This window comes from Nasonia vitripennis, chromosome 4 (genome assembly GCF_009193385.2).
Source record: "Nasonia vitripennis strain AsymCx chromosome 4, Nvit_psr_1.1, whole genome shotgun sequence".
NCBI classification, from domain to species: domain Eukaryota; kingdom Metazoa; phylum Arthropoda; class Insecta; order Hymenoptera; family Pteromalidae; genus Nasonia; species Nasonia vitripennis.
In genome coordinates this window covers 29,532,436-29,550,190 of record NC_045760.1, presented here as the reverse complement: position 1 = coordinate 29,550,190, position 17,755 = coordinate 29,532,436, and the positions used below count along the sequence as shown (strand labels likewise).

General features: G+C 43.8%; 1 protein-coding gene and 2 non-coding genes across 11 annotated transcripts in view; all 3 read left to right on the top strand.

Moving 5' to 3' along the window:
* Positions 1 to 17,755, top strand: part of LOC100123444 (maternal protein pumilio) — a 60,384-nt gene that overhangs the window by 11,823 nt on the left and 30,806 nt on the right. For all 9 annotated transcript variants that reach the window (XM_032599262.1, XM_031930665.1, XM_031930664.1 and 6 more), the window contains 5 exons: positions 8,552 to 8,681; positions 12,645 to 12,753; positions 12,854 to 12,953; positions 13,033 to 13,160; positions 16,268 to 16,622. In XM_032599262.1, coding sequence (XP_032455153.1) covers positions 8,552 to 8,681; positions 12,645 to 12,753; positions 12,854 to 12,953; positions 13,033 to 13,160; positions 16,268 to 16,622 — 822 coding nt within the window. The remainder of the gene's footprint in view (positions 1 to 8,551; positions 8,682 to 12,644; positions 12,754 to 12,853; positions 12,954 to 13,032; positions 13,161 to 16,267; positions 16,623 to 17,755) is intronic.
* LOC116417502 lies at positions 2,033 to 2,137 on the top strand. Its single transcript, XR_004227752.1, has one exon. It is a non-coding gene; the product is annotated as a U6atac minor spliceosomal RNA (small nuclear RNA).
* LOC116417501 lies at positions 6,084 to 6,188 on the top strand. Its single transcript, XR_004227751.1, has one exon. It is a non-coding gene; the product is annotated as a U6atac minor spliceosomal RNA (small nuclear RNA).

Genomic DNA, 17,755 nt, shown 5'->3' with positions numbered 1-17,755 from the left:
AATATATTGAGTTGAATTTATTCTAGATGGTATGAATTCAACTCATGTATTGACCCACCTGTATTTTTGTCGCCAAAGCCATAGGGTTCAGGGTGCAAAGCTGAACCAAGACTGTTAAGTGGAAACTGAGATGGCAGGCTGTTTCTAAATAATTTAACAAGTCTTAATGCAAAAGAACAGACATCAAACTTCAATATCAAGGATTTAGCATGATTATGAGACATTTGGTGGTTGACAGTGACTGCGCTCGCATACTGATGAGATTGAAATGCATGTGCAAACCTCACCATTGGTGACTTTGAGCATCGATGACACTTTTCACACAGTAATTGCACTTGAACAACACAAAGTCAGTCAGTACAGCATGCTTGTACGTACTATGTCATATATGACAGTATGCATGTGTAGGGTTAGGTTTTCACTCTTAATGGGCACTTTGAAAATCATATTTTCCCTTCAAATTCATTCTAGATGAATTAATAGGCTAAATATTCATCATTTGACATTGACTGAAACTGTGAGAACTGTAGTTCTGTCTGCTGTGCTATTCTGCTGTATAACATAGCAGACAACCTCTACAATACGCGTCATATACTTCTAGTATTCCTGTGCCTGGCCTGAACCGTACACGATTGCTCGGGTTTCAGCGTAGAAATTACGCATATTTCTCGACGGATTCTGGGTTTCATTTCTACCGAGTCGCTAGGGAACGGGCCAGAACTTATCGACCATTTGCTACCAGGGCACTAATGAAAAAAAAAATAAATAAATAAAAAATAAACGAAAAGTTAAAAAATGTGCGGATTTCGACCAACGTAGTAGCTATAAAACCTTCTTAATTCGTTGAATATGAAAAAATTCAGCGCGAAATTGAAACGTATACAACGGATGCCGGTTACATCCAAGACTGCATAATATATAACACTCGTAATTCAAAAAAGTAACTCTCTCGCGCGCGCGCTTGAGAAATCGAAAGGGGGAACCAGTAGTAGTATAGCAGTGGAGTCGCGATGACTGCTACCGGAGGACCATAAAACATTGTCAGGATCAGGTTGGCCGGTTAGAAAGAGCAGCTCGCCGATTACGCGGACGTACACACATACACAGCGCTATTCGAGCTATTACAGGAGAGTATTATGGCTCGTGGGGAAAAAAAATCGTTGCGAAAGAGAGGGACGAGCTGCCGCTTCCGAAGTGGGAAACGTAATAATGTGCGCGAGTCCGTTTCGACCCCAGCTCTGTATCTTTCTTCTCTATTGCTGGCTTTGAAAACTTTCTCGTGACTGTATATGCTCGTATGCTCGGCATAATCAATTAGCTTTGGCCTCGCCTGCTTAGAAAATATCTCGGCTCTCGGCATGTGTCGTTTGAAAATTTTAGGTGTTGTGTGCGTGTTTATGTATTGCGAATTCTTTAGGCTCACTCTCTGTTTTCACTTTTTGCTCGTTTGTTTTCTAACTCTCGACTGCTGCCTCTATCCCATGCTGCTTTTTTGTGCTGTAAGAATGTGATTTACATGCGTTTGCATTTTACGCCGATAGTACAATAAAAAATATAGTTTGTTGTTCACAAACGTAGGACTGTCGTGTAGTAACGTTCCACTTAAGTCACGAGATTAGTATACTTTCTTATAGTGCGTATGTCCTGAAATATTTTGAAATTATCAAAAATTGAGAAAAAAAATTTAACTTAAATAACTTTTTAGGTCACATGTAAGCGTGACATAAGTGCAAGTTTGAAATGTCATCCAACGACCGACTTCAGACGTGTCATAAATTTTTCTCAATTTTCAATTTCCGAGGTGACGTCAATTGGAAATCGATATTGTTCTATTTACATTCTTGACACAAATAAAAATAATGACTCATAGCATAAGTTGTATTAAACAGATTCATAAATTGGCGCGCAAACGCGGTTCGATACTCGGAGCTTCGAATTTTCGCCGCTAGGCGTCGCTTAGATTTTCCTCTCTCGCAAGCGGCAAGAAGTGATGCCGGTTGGTATATAAGGCGCCTCGCAGTCAGCGCTGAACGTGTTGTATGAAAGGAGAGAAGTTTAGCACTCCCCTAGACAAGGATGGAATACATATACTCGTAAGGCACTCGCCGTGCTTGCACGGTTCTTACGACATTTTTTTGGCAAATCTAGATCCGGACATATCATCATTAATTTTTATTAACCTCGTAAATTAAAAGTTTTCACTATTTTAAGTTTGTAGAGAGTATCAAATAGGAAAAACTAAAATTTGTTTCAACACTTGTCACAAGATTGTTAATCGAACACCCGACACCTAACGCAAATCGATCACACCCTCGATTCCGGAGCACTTGAAGCCCATCCAGAAATTACAAAGTATCCGTCGACTCGGCAGCGCCAATAAAAAGTCTATAATCTCGCATCATTAATCGCCACCTGATCAAATCTCTCTCGTCCCTATTTCCCCCTCCCTCCCAACACATATAACTAACTAACAGTGAGAAGCGCACATCAGCAGTCTGTTGTCGAGCTCTCTCGCGCGCGAGGACAGTGGCCGTGACCTGAGCCTCCTCTCGAGCGCGCTTACTCTGCCCCCGGGGGGAGGGGTCGCTGGCCCCGCTAGCGCTGTGTACGCACACACACACACACACACACACACACCTCAGTTCGCGCGCGCAGCGCATGTACCGCGCACTCGACGAGTCTATGTACTAAACGCGGGTTCGTGTAACGAGACAACGGAATCAATTACACGACACCTGATGCGAGACAGACGTCGGCGGCATCAGGAGTCGGTATATACTACATACTCATATGAGCTTGAGTCATCGAGTCACCGCGACGCCGGCGGTTGTACGAAGAGAGGGATGGAAGGTGAATTAGTGACTTTTGTCGTCGGCTTTTCGTTTTGCTTTGGCTTCGGTGCAGTGTAGGGACTGGAAGGTATAATTTTTTCCTCTTTTATAAGAGTATAAGTATTAAATCACTGCCCTCTCGGTGTGTAATTACGATAACACGTCGAACTGGGTTAGAACAGCGCATTACCGAAGGGTGGGTATCAATTCCAAACTATAACGGACAAAACGAACGACTGTTCACAAGCCGTAGTCGCGCTACGTTTCACGGTTTCCAGCTCACCTCAAGAGAGAGCGATACAAGCCGCGCTATTAGGTAACGCTTATTACATCCTCCACCTCGACGTTGTAAATAAACAATCCGAACACTTATATTTCTCGTGTACAAAACAGTGTGTCGCCGCGGCTCTGTTTTTGCGTCGAGGGAAATTGCTCATTTTTTTTTAAACGTCGAGGGGACCATGCGCTTAATGCCCGAGTGAGCGCGAAAAATTCTCTACGTCGAGTTTTGCATGCTTCGTATACACTCGAGAGAGCCGAGTTTTAACTCTGCGGGAGAGACGTGTGGTGAAAGCGAGGGCATTTGGGTTTTAAGTGAAAATTACTAATTTTTTTCACGGAAATGGAATTTTCCGGATCGGGATTTTCTTTTCGAGGAATCGCGCATACACTTACTATTTTTAATAAACGCTGCCGCTGCTGTGCAGAGAACTACAGAATTTTAAAACATATGCAACGCGGTTGAAAAACCTCGCGGGTCTATTCACTCGGCGCGCTTTCTCAGCGCCGAGTGTTACGACACATTCCTTTGCAACCGAATATGCAGACTTCATAAATTTTTTTCAGACTTTAAAAAGTTCTTTCATAAAAAAAAACACCTGACGCCCACATTCCTCACGCGTATAACACAGCTACGTCGCACAGTGTGTACCATACAGCGGAGAGAAGAGGAGTCTCCCTATTTTCGTGTACACAGTGCGGAGAGAGAGCCGGTCGATACTTTGCCCGGCGTTATCATCAACCCCTCGACTGACCGAGCCTTTCCTCTATACCTTTACTCTCGCCGAACTACGGCTCCGCGTATATAGCTCTCTGTATAATATCGTGTGTATACATGTATCTATAGGAGGTAAGAGGAGGATCGACCTGTCGAGTGGCTGCGTTATTGCGCTGGAGCGAGTTCTAGAGAGGGGGGGGGGGATTAAACTGACCACTTCTCGAGATTGAACTTCGACTCTGCGCCGTCTTTTTCTGTATACTATACAATGCACCTGCTCGGCTTTGTTTACAGTCTCTCGCGGCGCGGCATCATCATCGCTTACGCCACATGTCATTATAAGCGAAAGCGCATAGCTTCTTCGCACACGTATACTATTACGTGGGCGATGACGCGATCGCCTCGGATTAGACAGCTCGGTACAGCAGCAGCAGCAGCAGGCTTATCATCTGTTTCTCTTCCTCGTTTTACACACGACTTTCCTTCCTCTCTGATGTGCGGTGCGCGCGTCCTGCATTCCGATGATAAATTGCATAAGAGCCTCGCAACGGAAAGATAAAACTATTGTTATTGTTATCATCACGCTTAAACGCTATACTCGCTCGGCTTCCAACTTTAATTGGACGAATTAATCAGCCCTCTCGCAGGGGACCAGTGCCTTCTGTGTGTGTGTAAGAAAGTATCTATATAATACCTGCGCTATGCGACACTCGAATGTAGGTGAATGTATAGGTACGCGAACTTGGAAAGCTGTCCCGGCTAATTCAGCGCTATCGGACGTAGAGCACGCGCGCTTAGTCCATATGTATGTATATATTTTAATGCGGACTTGTCTGCTGAGTTCCGACGTGTGTGTGCGTGTGTTTCGCGGAAAACTTCTTATGCCCTTAGAGAACGCTTTGAAGGCTGAGCCAGACTCTCGAACACGCTCGGCTTCTCCTTTCATTCTCTGTGTGGGTGTATAGGTATATTCGCGGGAGCTTTCGTTGGCTTCTTTTTTTTTTGGGGGGGGGTAACTAGTTTTTCTCATTCGCTTTTTTTCATAAGGAGAAGAAATGTGTTGACGCTATGGATTTACCCTGTGCACACATGTATCCGGATAATTGTTGCCGAGCTGTCTCTCCTCTCAGACGACGGGTTAATTCAATGCAAACATTCGTGGATGATTGCTTTGGCTTAATTAATTTGCCTGCTTTGCCCCACCGGCAAACAATCGGGAAGTTTATAATGAGACCGAGAAAATAAATGCTGGTGTTATTACGTTGGCACTGAGAGAAAGATATCATTGCCGTAAACATGTACACACGTTAGGAGCAATGGTTGCTAATATATTCGTGTACATCTTACAAATATTCTGTACGAAACAAAAACAGTTTGTATGTATACTATAGATTTCTATAGTATACATACAAATATTGCGGGAAATATCTGTATGTTAATAGTTAACATATGAATTTCATGGCTATCGTGCGTAGTATTGCGTGCAGATGGCGTTTCTCTCGTACCGCCTAACCTCAAGATCCGTCATCCTCTTTCATACAAAAAATATTCTTGAAGAATTATTTATCATGAATAATCAATAAATCATTAATAATAGAACGAAAAGCAACTGAATATACCTAAGGAAGCATGCAAAGTGCCTTTGGAATGATATAATGTCAAAATTCAAAATTTTGTCTTTCATCGGCCGTTTGGGTCTAAATACCAGATCTGATAGTTCTAGAAATAAAATAATAAGTGTGATTTCAACTGATTCAGCAGCCTCTGGCATGACGGCCGATGAAAGACAAAATTTTGAATTTTGACATTATATCACTGTAAAGTTACTCAGCTTTATTAAAATTCATACAAGTGTGTTTTCTAATGATTTTCATCTGATTACTTCATAAAGTCTATGGAAAATCGTAAAGGGCAGCCATTAGTTAACTATTAACACACAGATATTTGACATTAAAAATTTTCTGGTGAATAAATAAATAAATAAACATAGCTATGTTAACTATTAACATACGTATTATTGGCTCAAATCGAACATGCCTATGTTAACAGTTAACATATATGTTTGCTGCAATGTTACTTTTCTCTCAGTGTAACATAAGTTTTATTAAACAGATTCATAAATTGGCGCGCAAACGCGGTTCGATACTCGGAGCTTCGAATTTTCGCCGCTAAGCGTCGCTTCGATTTTCCTCTCTCACAAGCGGTAAGAAATGATGCCGGTTGATATATAAGGCGCCTCGCAGTTAGCGCTAAACGTGTTGTATGAAAGGAGAGAAGTTTAGCACTCCCCTAGACAAGGATGGAACACATATACTCGTAAGGCACTTGCCGTGCTTGCACGGTTCTTACGACATTTTTTTGACAAATCTAGATCCGGTCATATCATTATTAATTTTTATTAACCTCGAACATTAAAATTTTTTACTATTTTAAGTTTGTAGAGAGTAAGTGTGAGTAGAGTGAAAGTGTATAATCTCGCATCATTAATCGCCACCTGATCAAATCTCTCTCGCCCCTATTATTTCCCTCTAACACATATAACTATACAGTGAGAAGCGCACATCAGCAGTCTGTTGTCGAGCTCTCTCGCGCGCGAGGACAGTGGCCGTGATTATGATCACGTACCATACAGTGCCACATGATATGATGTTTAACACACTACAGAATTTTTCCAATAACTTTTGAACTAATAGTGATAAACTAGTTGATATATACCTTTTTGGAAATGCCAGAGGCTGCTGAATCAGTTGGAATCACACTCATTATTTTATCTCTAGAACTATCAGACGTGGTATTTAGACCTAAAAGGCCGATGAAAGACAAAATTTTGAATTTTGACATTATATCACTGTAAAGTTACTCAGCATTAATAAAATTCATACAAGTGTGTTTTCTAATAATTTTTATCTGATTACTTCATAAAGTCTATGAAAAATCGTTAAGGGCAGCCATATGTTAACTATTAACATACAGCTATTTGACATTAAAAATTTTCTGGTGAATAAATAAATAAATAAACATAGCTACGTTAACTATTAACATACGTATTATTGGCTCAAATCGAACATGCCTATGTTAACAGTCAACATATATGTTTGCTGCAATGTTACTTTTCTCTCAGTGGGGTAGGTGATTCGCGTTTGATAGTGAAAAATTGAATTTACAAGCATTTTTACTAAAATTCTATCTATTGTTATCTGTTGAATTTTTTTTAAGTATGAAAAGCTTAACTCTGCTCAAAACAAACTCGAGTTTGGAAAAAAGAATATACCTCAAATTCAATGAAACAAAATCCTCTACGCATCGAAGCATCAATTCTAACCCGCCGAATAACGTTCAAACGTGCAGTACGCAATGGAAAACGAAAATCCAATTGCTCAAAACTATTCATCCAACCTTCCGAAAATAATCGATGTACGTATGCTCCATAGCGTTCGTCCAATTAAAATTTATTGAATCGACACACATGCAAATTCGCATCGTTGCGCCACGCGCTTCTCACCGCATAATCGGCTCACGCAAAAAGTACTCGAAATTTCGCGAGAAACCGCTATCCGTAACACGCCTCACAATATCGAGTTGCTCAGCTCTCGACGTTGCATTATGCAAGTCCGAAAGTGCGGCATGTACACACACACACACACAACATAATCTACTGACCAGCTGGAATTAGTCGATTGTCGCGCTATGGCTTTTGATGATCGAGCCGCGCATTGTCGCGGCGTCGGGGGAGTATACCTGCTGTGTTACATCAGTGACCTTGATATCGCCTGAAGACCACTGCGGAGAGTATATGCAGCGTATAGCGCAGAGGTTGTATGGAGTGCAGTGCGTAAGCAATACGCGGCGCGCCTCGATGACCTCGAATTATATGCGGCGGCGATTTTCAAGCCAAGGTCAGCTGTCGCTGGTCTCCGTGTTGTTGTATGTGGTGTGTGCGTATGTAGAAGCTGGTATGTGTCGGCTGCGTGATTTGTGGAAAATTGCGTGAGATGGAAGGAAATCTTTCGAGAAGGCGGTGACAACGACACCGAAAAAACTGTACATATGAATACCTTACACAAACGTATTTTTCCTACACGAATAATTTCTACACATTTATTTTTATCATTTTACTACTCGGCACAAACGTATAACCTATTGTTTTAACAATAGGTTTGGTTAAATGTGTCATATAAAAATACGTAAATAAACTCATGCTCTACCATTACAAAACGAAAAATTAATTGCCCAGCAGTAATGCATAATACATACGCCTTAATTACCATCTCCCTTACAATACTCCGCAACGACTTTCTCAAACATGCAGTTCAGCCGGCGCCATTTGTTCCCTCTTCTTCCTGTGACTTTTAATCATCAGCATACAGCGCGTTGTTGCGCTGCGGCGCATGAATAAACTGTAAGCTACTACGTATACGCGCGTCCGTGTTTTCCGCTCTGTCCTGCATGAATAGAGGATAAAAAAGCGCTAAGTAGAAACGAGGCGAAATAATAAAAAAAAAAATCCAAAAAATGGCACGCAATCTTCTCCAGAAGCCCTCCCGCGGATTAATAGGGAAAAACAACAGCCCGCCACTTTTCCGAACGCATACGTGTACGTAATCCCTTTACGCGTCCTTTCGCCACACATAAGCCTGTGGGTACATCGACCTCCCATATGCAGTAATATATAGTGGTATAAGACACTCTCTTTTCTAACGACCCCCTTTTCGCCTGCTTTCAGATCGCTCCCTCGGCAAAAAAGTTATGGGGCGTCGACGAGGGCGGCTCCAAGGACGAAGGTGGTGTAAAAGGCGGTGGGATACTCCACCTGGGCGACCAGATGTGGCGGGACTCAACGTGGAGCACCTCTGGTATGTTACACACACTGTATATTCTAATATTGCTCTAAGATTATTGCCTATACATGAACAATACGTGTGGGCATCGGGACGTGTTCTTTGTTTCGATTCCGCGCACACCCACGCGCATGGTTGAGAATAAGGCTTGTCGTCGACGTTGGTAACCTTGCCATAGGATGATTGAATTTTTAAAGGTCGTGTTCGTCGATGAGAAGGAATTATTAAAACTGTCGTTATTCGAAGAGCGATTTTCGACTTATTGTGGTACAGTTTCTCTCTGAAATATACTGCTTCATCGACCCACTTGGCAAATACAATTTTCTTTTATGCTTCGCCGTTTTTTCGACGACGACAACGTAAATTTCGCAGCAGTATTTGCCCAATCTGAGAGAAACAATTCGGCTGGAGATTCCTGTCGGGGCTTGTGATAATGAATTTGTATTCTCTCGATCGTGATTGCATCGGCTCGGTGTGAATCGAAGGGTGAAATATAGGCGAAATTGCTTTTTTCAAGAATGTGAAGGGGAGTTTGAAATCTTCCGTTGACTTTGGTGCGGAAATTTCAGCGACTTCGGGAATGATAAATTTGATTTAAAAGTGTTCTATTACCGTAGAATGTGATTATTTCTAGCATTAGAATCTACATTCAATTCTCCTCCGAATCGCATTAAAATCTAAATCAAGATAGATAACTCTCCTAACGAAGCAGAGAAAATGGCACACGACTATACTACACAGGCGCTCTTTATGAACTAAAAATCAGAAGCCTCAACGCTTTTCCCTACCGTCACTGTCAATTGAGCGCGCGCGGCTGTAACGTCTCGGGCAGTTTGTTGCCCCCCGCTTAGCGCCAATTGGTAAATCTTCTTGTCAACCGAGTGTATAGCATCTAGAGCTAGATGCCAAGTCGCTCATCCAGATTCACCAGGGCGAGGCTCGTTTTCTTCCAATCTCCTATCTCTCGAGGGAGCTATAGTAGTGGTGGTGGTGGGTTAAACGCGCAGGGAAACTAATTACGTGATTTCGCGAGTCTCGCTAGCTTTCAATCTGATTAAAATATACTAAAGGAGATTCGATTAGACTTGCAAAGTCAATTATATACCCTTTTTGAGACGGCTTTATGTCTTATTGTAGACCCAGTCGGGAGTATCGTATAATCTCTTGTAGCGTTATCATAACACAGTCGATATTTTTCGAAAATTAAATCTGGAGCTTTTATTTGGAATTTAACATTTCGTGTTTCCGACAATGCTAAAATAAAACTATGCTGTCGTAATCGTTATAATAACGTAATATTTAGTAACATATAAGGCTATTTGGAGGTTAGGTGAGGTTTTCTGTACTCGCCAAACACTCAAGTTCAATCGACCTCAAACTTTGACATAATGATTCTACAAGACTGATTAAGTTGCTGAAACCAAAATCATCGCTTCGATCCAACCCCGCACCTCAAAAGATCACAACCTCAACGAAACGAATTCCCAGCTATGATACAACGCAAGCATCGCGTTGAATATCGACTATACAGCGCAGCAGAGCAGCATCCCCGCAGATCAATCGAGCCAATCCTTTCGCTCGGCGTCGAATCTCCCTTCTATTTACCAATCTCATCTTGCCGGCACGCAATATAAAATACATAGAGATTCACCTCTGTGTGTGTGTGTGTATACACGCGCTTACTCACAGAGCTCTCGGAAAAGCTGTATAAGAGCCGGAAAGTCTGCGGGGAAAAAGAAGACGCAGTAGAAGCCCTAGGCTAATCTCCGCGCGCGCGCTCGTCGGAAAAGCTCCGGGCGCCTCTCGCGTCAATATATACATATATACACGTACACACCGCAACGTCGGCAGACGTGTACACTAGTGGCGAGCTCGTCGTCTATGAGGATATCCTCCCGGAGGCAACAACGCCACCCTCCACCACGAGAATCCCATGGATATATAGGAGACACTGTCTGTGTGCGTGCGTGTATTTGTGTGTATGTGTATATATAGTAGAGAGGGATGCGGGGGTGCGTGTGGCGATGGGTGCAACGCGGCTGTTACCATGGCGACAGACGCCCGGCATCGCGGCGGTGGGGGCAACGTCCCACCGCCGCCCAGGCTCGTAACCGTACCACTGCTGCTGCTGCTGCTGCTGCTGCTACACTCGTCAACCCCGAAGCGAGAGAGGGCAACCCTCTCGTCGCCAGGCCGTCGCCGACGCCCGAGCTTTTACCCTATCTCTCTCCCTCTCTTATTCTAATTATCATTTTCTCTTGTCTATTTCTCTCGCTGTAATTGCCTGTTTAGCCCTTTCCTCGATGCTCCGCACTTTTTACGTACAATCATGCTCTACTCTGTTGTTGTTTCGCGTGATGAGAGAGAGAGAGAGAGAGAGAGAGAGAGACTTTGTTTTTCAATACTCTCTAAATCTCTTAGAGTGAAAAATCACTCTAAACCAGTGATAAATCACTCTAAGCTTTCCGCAAAAATTGAGTCACTCGGCTTCGAGTAATTCCTAACTTTTGAAAAGAGTGATATTTTCACTCTTTGCCATGGGTAGGGTGATTTTAGATTTGCAGGTTATGGTTGAGGTTAGGTATTGCAATTACATTCGAGATGATAAAAAATGTTGGAGTCTAGAGCATTACACGCATTTAATGTTTCCTAAAAACACAAAGTATTTGTTATTATTGTTAATGTCCTAACCTAACTTCTTTATATGTATGCACGTATACATGCACATTGCATAGGCATACACATATATGTATGTATATACGAATCGTAAATATATATTTTCATCTCACCTCAGGCAACTTTGATATCATTGTCGACATCCTATATTGTTAAAAATACTGCAACAAACACTTTTGCACATTTTCTAACGAAGCACGTGTTGACGAAGAGAGGGCTCCTTATCAAGTGACTTATTCTTTAAAGAGTGATCGAACAAAGAAAATAGAAATCACTCTACAACGAGTAACCTATAGTTAGGGACTTCACAGTTTTCACTCGAAGGCAAGTCATTCTATGAACTACTCTTTTTTAGGGTGAAAAAATCACTCGAACAGATTTAGAGAGTAGAATGATATATCTATACACACGTATGGATAACGACTGCGTCTCCCGTCGCTATTGATTTTGCTTAAATACCCACGTCTACTCTCGTAGAATTTCTACGTCGCTTACACTTGCCGGAAAGCTCTTTCAATGATTGCAAGTGTTTAAGGATAACAGCGCATTTTCGGTCTAGACACTCGGTGTTAACCCAGAGCGTGTGTGTGAGAGAGAGAGAGAGAGAGAGAGAGAGAGAGAGAGAGAGAGAGAGAGAGACGATTCAGAATTAGGCCGTGATATTACCGGTGTCGGCTCGGTTTCGCTGTTGAATTTCCTAATCAAGCCCTGCATTATTAAAGGGACACCACAGTCTGTATGAAGTACCAGCTGATTAACGCTGGGAAGCTTGTAATTTACAACCTACTCCATATCCCACTAATCACAATCACAGGCGACCTCAGCCAAGGTCGTTTTATGTCTATCTCTCTCAAAAAACAAGTTTCTCTCGCGCAGCCGTTTCCTCAGATGTAATTTCAAGCTCACCGGTACACACGGCCTGACGACCGATAACAGTCGGGGCTGCAGAGAGAAGTTGCTGCAGCTGTCGGCGTTCGGGAAATGGGATGCGAATCTAGGACTGTTTCTCCTCTTCACTTTGTTAACACCGGCCTCGAGACTGGTTATTTACTCCATTTTCTGTCTCTCTTTTCCTTTGATACGTAAGCACTCGTTGAAATAGCTTCGCGACAGTGTACACACAGAGGATCCACTTACACATTGTTCCACGCAAAATTAAACAGCCGTTGCTGCAAGCTGCTGCTGTGGCGCAAAGACAAAGGCCTGTGTGCAGTGTGTATACCTGATGGTATAATTATTGCGAGCCTTTCGATTGGATTTAATATATTGTTTGTTACATCTATGCCGTTTGCATTGTTGCAGATCACGCAGTTTCACAACCGATTTCAATGGGCACCGGAAGGCGAGTCGGTGTCGGCAGCGGATTTCATCAGACGACAGAAGTCGGAACCGTTCTCAGTCCCAGAAGCAGGTTGGCCTTTTAACTTTTTTTTCTATCTTTTATTATAATCGGATTTGGACTCTTTTGTTGTGCTTAAACGATTTTCGGTAATAATATGATTTCTCCACAGCGAAACTGGCGGACTCGGAGTTAAAATGGTCGAATACGTGCTGGGTTCGAGTCCTACGACCCCGAAAGAATTGGAGCCGCGAATGGTGTCCCTCAGATTGGTAAGCAAGTTGTCACCAAAGCTCCCTGGAGCTTTTTTGAAAATCTGAATTAATACTCATCGTTTCATGTCCCACGCAGAACGACACAGATAAGAAGGACAAGGATAAAGGCACAGCTAGCCCCTTTGATAGCTCAAAGGACGACACTGGTCCCCAAGGAAACGGACTGTCTTCTCAAAATGGTCTCGACGATGACAAAGGATTCAAGTGAGTAAACTGTAATTGGAAAGTCAAAACGACGGAGCAACTGCAATCCAGTTGTGTGACGGTGTATCGGTATTTCGAAATGATTATTTTCAAATTCGGCGTCGCTTGAGTCATCGCTGTGACACGGATACATTTTCTGCGCCTTAATGAGCTTGAGCTTGCGAGATTATCAAAATCAGGCTTTCTCGAGGGGTTTCGTAATTTTTCGTGAATTATGCAGATGCACGCGGTTCGTTACTCTCGCGCCACTTTCCAAACGTCAAATTCATTATGTGCGGTATAAAATTGAACACGCGAATATCTTTGTACATTCGCGGATCGACTTTCATTTTTCGATTAACGGCCTGACGTCAATTAAAGACTTTTCAAGTCCACTCGAGGAAACTGGCGTTCTCTCGCGATAAAAAATACTGTAACAATAAATTCAAACCGCGTTGATATCCGGCTCGATCGAAAGTGGCCGCGGAGGATTTCGAAATACTGGTATGTCGCTTCTGGATGTGCAGCTGGCTCGGAGAAAAAAGGCGAAATAGAGAGAGTGAGAGGGAGAGAGAATCGAACGAGAACCATTAAGGAAATTCGCCGAAGAAAATGGCATTTTTCACTTTCGTACAAATCGAGCTGCTGGTAAGACGAGAGAGCAGTACAGCAGCGCCCAACGCCGTCCGCCTCCTTTATATTCAACTCTCGAGCGAAGGATAGATAGAGCGCACGAGCGAGAGAAAGAGCGAAAGACTCTCCGCTCGCGAAGAGCCGAGGCACTGCGTAAGAACAGGACGATAGCTGTCAAGGGCGCGCGTGCACACACACACACACACGGGTTCCAAGCAGAAAGAGAGAGACGGAGAGAAGCAACGGCATGCGGCCAATGACAGCGCGCCGGACGCCGCTGCCGAGGAGAGTGTACATTATATGCTGCACAGGCTCCGGGACGCGCAGGAGACCCCTTCTTTATCGAGTTCGGCTGCTGCGCGCGCGTTGCGGTACACCCGGTTCTCGGCCGTGAGGCCGGTGCCGCGACATCTAGCGGAGGCCCGGTAACGCGCGAACTGCCTTGCCGACAGGTGATACCAAGCCGTTAGAGTGGAATGAGCTTGTAGCGTTCGCCGATACGACGTTGGGAGCTTTTGTATGAAAAAGATGCGTTTTTGTTCAATAATCCGTAGCGTTTCTCTTTTGTTACGAAACTGCAGCGGAATAGAGTCATCGCTGCCTGTTGTCATTCGTATTGAACGATTGTAGCGAGTTTAAATTTATGTGCAGTTTGATATGCGTAGGGAAAGTCTTTCAAAATTAATTCTCGACTTATTATTAAGTTGAATTTTACTTATTAAGAATCCTCCGTCATCCGTGGTAAATTACATTTTTTTCCTCGACGTTTTCGCAACTGTCAATTTTCTGCTCTTCTGCCTCCGCCGCCGCCGCGATAAATAATTTATTTATCCACCTGATATGATGGACTTTCCTTTTAATAAACTCGGCGGAGAAATCAGAAAATTTCTTTTCATATCGTCGAGCAGACGGAAAGAGATAGAATGGTATAGCCGGTGTATAAAACATGAAACCCGTGTCGAGGCAGCGGCGTCGTCAGCTATATAGAAAGCCAGGCAGGCATCCGTTTGCCGCAAACGCTAGTTACGGCTGGGAAGAAATATTACACGCTAGAGGTTGCGTTGGCCTCTCTCGTAACTGTGCTCTCCTTTGCGTCGTTATTGCGCGAACGGGAGACGCGGCCGTCTTGCGGTATCGCAAAGTCTAACCGTTATTACGATACACAAAACCGAGGGCGATTTTTCATTTGCCATTCGGTTTTTCTCCGTTACCGAGTACCCGTCTCACTCTCAAGCTTTTACCTTTGATGCGGGTTTTGCATTCTGTGCAATTTTCCCGTGTTAACCGAGCTTCTTTCGCTAGCGCGCATATTTTATTGTCGAGGAGAAAATTTCAAAGGACTCGTGCACTTAATTTTATTAATTAGGTAGAACATTCCAATTCTAATCTAAAATAAGACGCAGGTGTATTTTAACTAAGAGAAGAAAAGCAAGTAAGGTCAGGTCATTGGCGAAGCAATCACGGGGCTCCTGTCATCTCCGCGGGACTAGTCTTTGAAGGCTTGAAATGCAGGAGGGAAAAGAGGCTTTGTTTACATAATTCTTACATACGGATGCGGCTCGCAGGACCTCGTGGAATTTAAATTTCGTCGGAGGGACATAAATTACTGCGCATTATGTCACAAAGCGCGTTACAAGCTCACCGGGCATTAGCATTTGTCGACACCCGGAGAGCCGCTTCAGTGCTACTGCTACTGTACGCCGTCGCGCTTCATTGATCGTTGACGGGAAACGTCTAACTCCGACGAATGACTCAACTGAATTAACCATCTTCTCGGAGCGCCTTTCTCTCTGCGCCTATAGGTGCTCTTTTTTTCGCGACGGAAATTTCTCTGATTAAACAGCGAATCGTTCTCGCTTCAGAGTCTCGAGAAATTGAGATCTCATCCTGAAAGAAAATGGTCGCTCGAAGCGTATTAATCTGGGCAGAGACGCTTGCCTCGTAATTTTCGTGACTAATTGCAGGTGGAAACTTCGGCCCTTTCCTCAAACTGTATACAAATATTATAAAGGTCTACCGGCTGATCATGAGTAGGCAATACTTTGCTGATACCTGTCAATAATTTCGATTACAGTGCTCACTTACTAGTGGACAGTACCAAGTTATTATTTGAAGTTTTAAAAGTTTTAGACACTCCTGAAGAGTTTATTTCCAGGATGTAGAGAAAGAGATCGCGGCAGTTAGAGTCGTACGTTATGAGTTTTAAAATTAGAACGACTTTCATTCGAGGAATTAACAGAGTTGTAAAACTAACTAGTCAGACATAAATCAGTGGTTGTGCAGGTGCTGAATCGGCGAAATTGTCTTCAACTTTAGCGGTGTGTGGAGAGCATCGAATTACCGAACCTGCACGACCACAGAATTTATGCACGCGCGGCAGCACGTTCATCTCTCTCTCTCCCTCTGCCACATATCCGTAACCAAATAGAAAGAAAATTTCAATAGTTTCCAATTCAAACAAAAGTATCTAATTGTCTCTTTGAAATTCTTTCCAGTCGCACACCGGGCAGCAGGCAACCATCGCCCGGCGAGGAGGAATTCCAGAAGAATGCGACACTCGCGGTGAGCACCGGTGCCGGCGGCGTCGTTCTGTTGAAACCCGGCGTCGACGTGATGGGCGGAGGCGAGGAGCACTTCATGACCGCGTTTGCTCCGGCACCGCCTCACCACCTCCAGCATCATCAGGCCCCACCGACTCATCATCTGCCACATCTACCATCTCACGCCGCTCAGCTGTTCGGTGCTCAGGGTCCACCGCAGGGACCGCCGCCGTCTCAGCAGCAGCAACAGCAACAACAACAGCAAGGACCGCCGCAACCGCAAGACACAACCGGACACTTCGACGTACAGGTTAGTCACGGTTTCTCGATCACGAGCGCGCGAGTGCGTTGACCTACGAGAAAAGTCATCGTAGCTACTTAAATGTTTGTATATTATATTGAAAAAAATAATTAAACTTTCTCGTCGGTCGCCGTGCCCTGTGCCAAGAGCTCGCGCACTCGTCGTTCCCAAAATACACCTGCACTCGAGCATACGAGGACAAACAGCGGAAGAAAAGAAAACACATGCCCAAGAGCGAGACAGGGAAAGGAGTCCAGCGTTCTGTAGCGTTAATTTGAATATGGACTATTTCTTTTTTGTGTGTCGGTGGAAGAAGTGCGCCCGCCGGCAGCGCTAACGAGGCCCCGTCCGCGGCATCGTCGTCGTCGAGCACCTCTCCACGTGCCACCAGAGCACGTAGCTTGTTACAAACGTGTGGGCTTCGGCACAAATAAGCCGGTTAATTTCAATCCGGTGTCCTTGTCGTCTACACCATCCAGCAGCTAGTAGCAACTATTTTACGTTTCTCGACGCCAGACGCCGAGATTCTTGCTCGAATGCTGGAGTCGCGCATTGTTTCAAAGTAGTTAAGATCTTATTTTTGCCACGAGAAAGCGCCAGCGAAGCGCAGTTTCATTGTGCAGCGGGAAATTTAGAGGAGCTTCAATTCCAAGTTCGCTCCCATGAATGGGAGCCGAATCAATTAACGAGGAAAGTCGGATAATGAAAGATTGTCAATGAAAGCGTTGACAAAATATACCTACCCTATTTAAAACTCTTGTACGCGTCTTTCGTAACCCGAAACTTCGGAGTCTCCGACTGGAAATACAAAAACATTTTCCGACAGTGCGAGATAAGCAAATATTATTCTTCCGAAAATACAACGACCGCCTAATCGATCGAAAAGCTTTTCGTGAAAAGCTGACAATCCGTGAGTAGCAGAAATGCTGTTACAAAACATCAATCAACTTGTACGTAAATTATTTTTTGTAAACCAAATACGAAAAAAAAATGGAAAATGTAACCAACGATGCGATGCGTGCACAAAAGGTGTCAGCGGCGCAAGCGCGTGTGTAGGCTTTAAAAAAAATACTCCGAATCGACCGCGGGAAAGTTTTGCTAAAATAAAGAGGCTCGAAACGAGGAAACGCGAGTGAAACAAC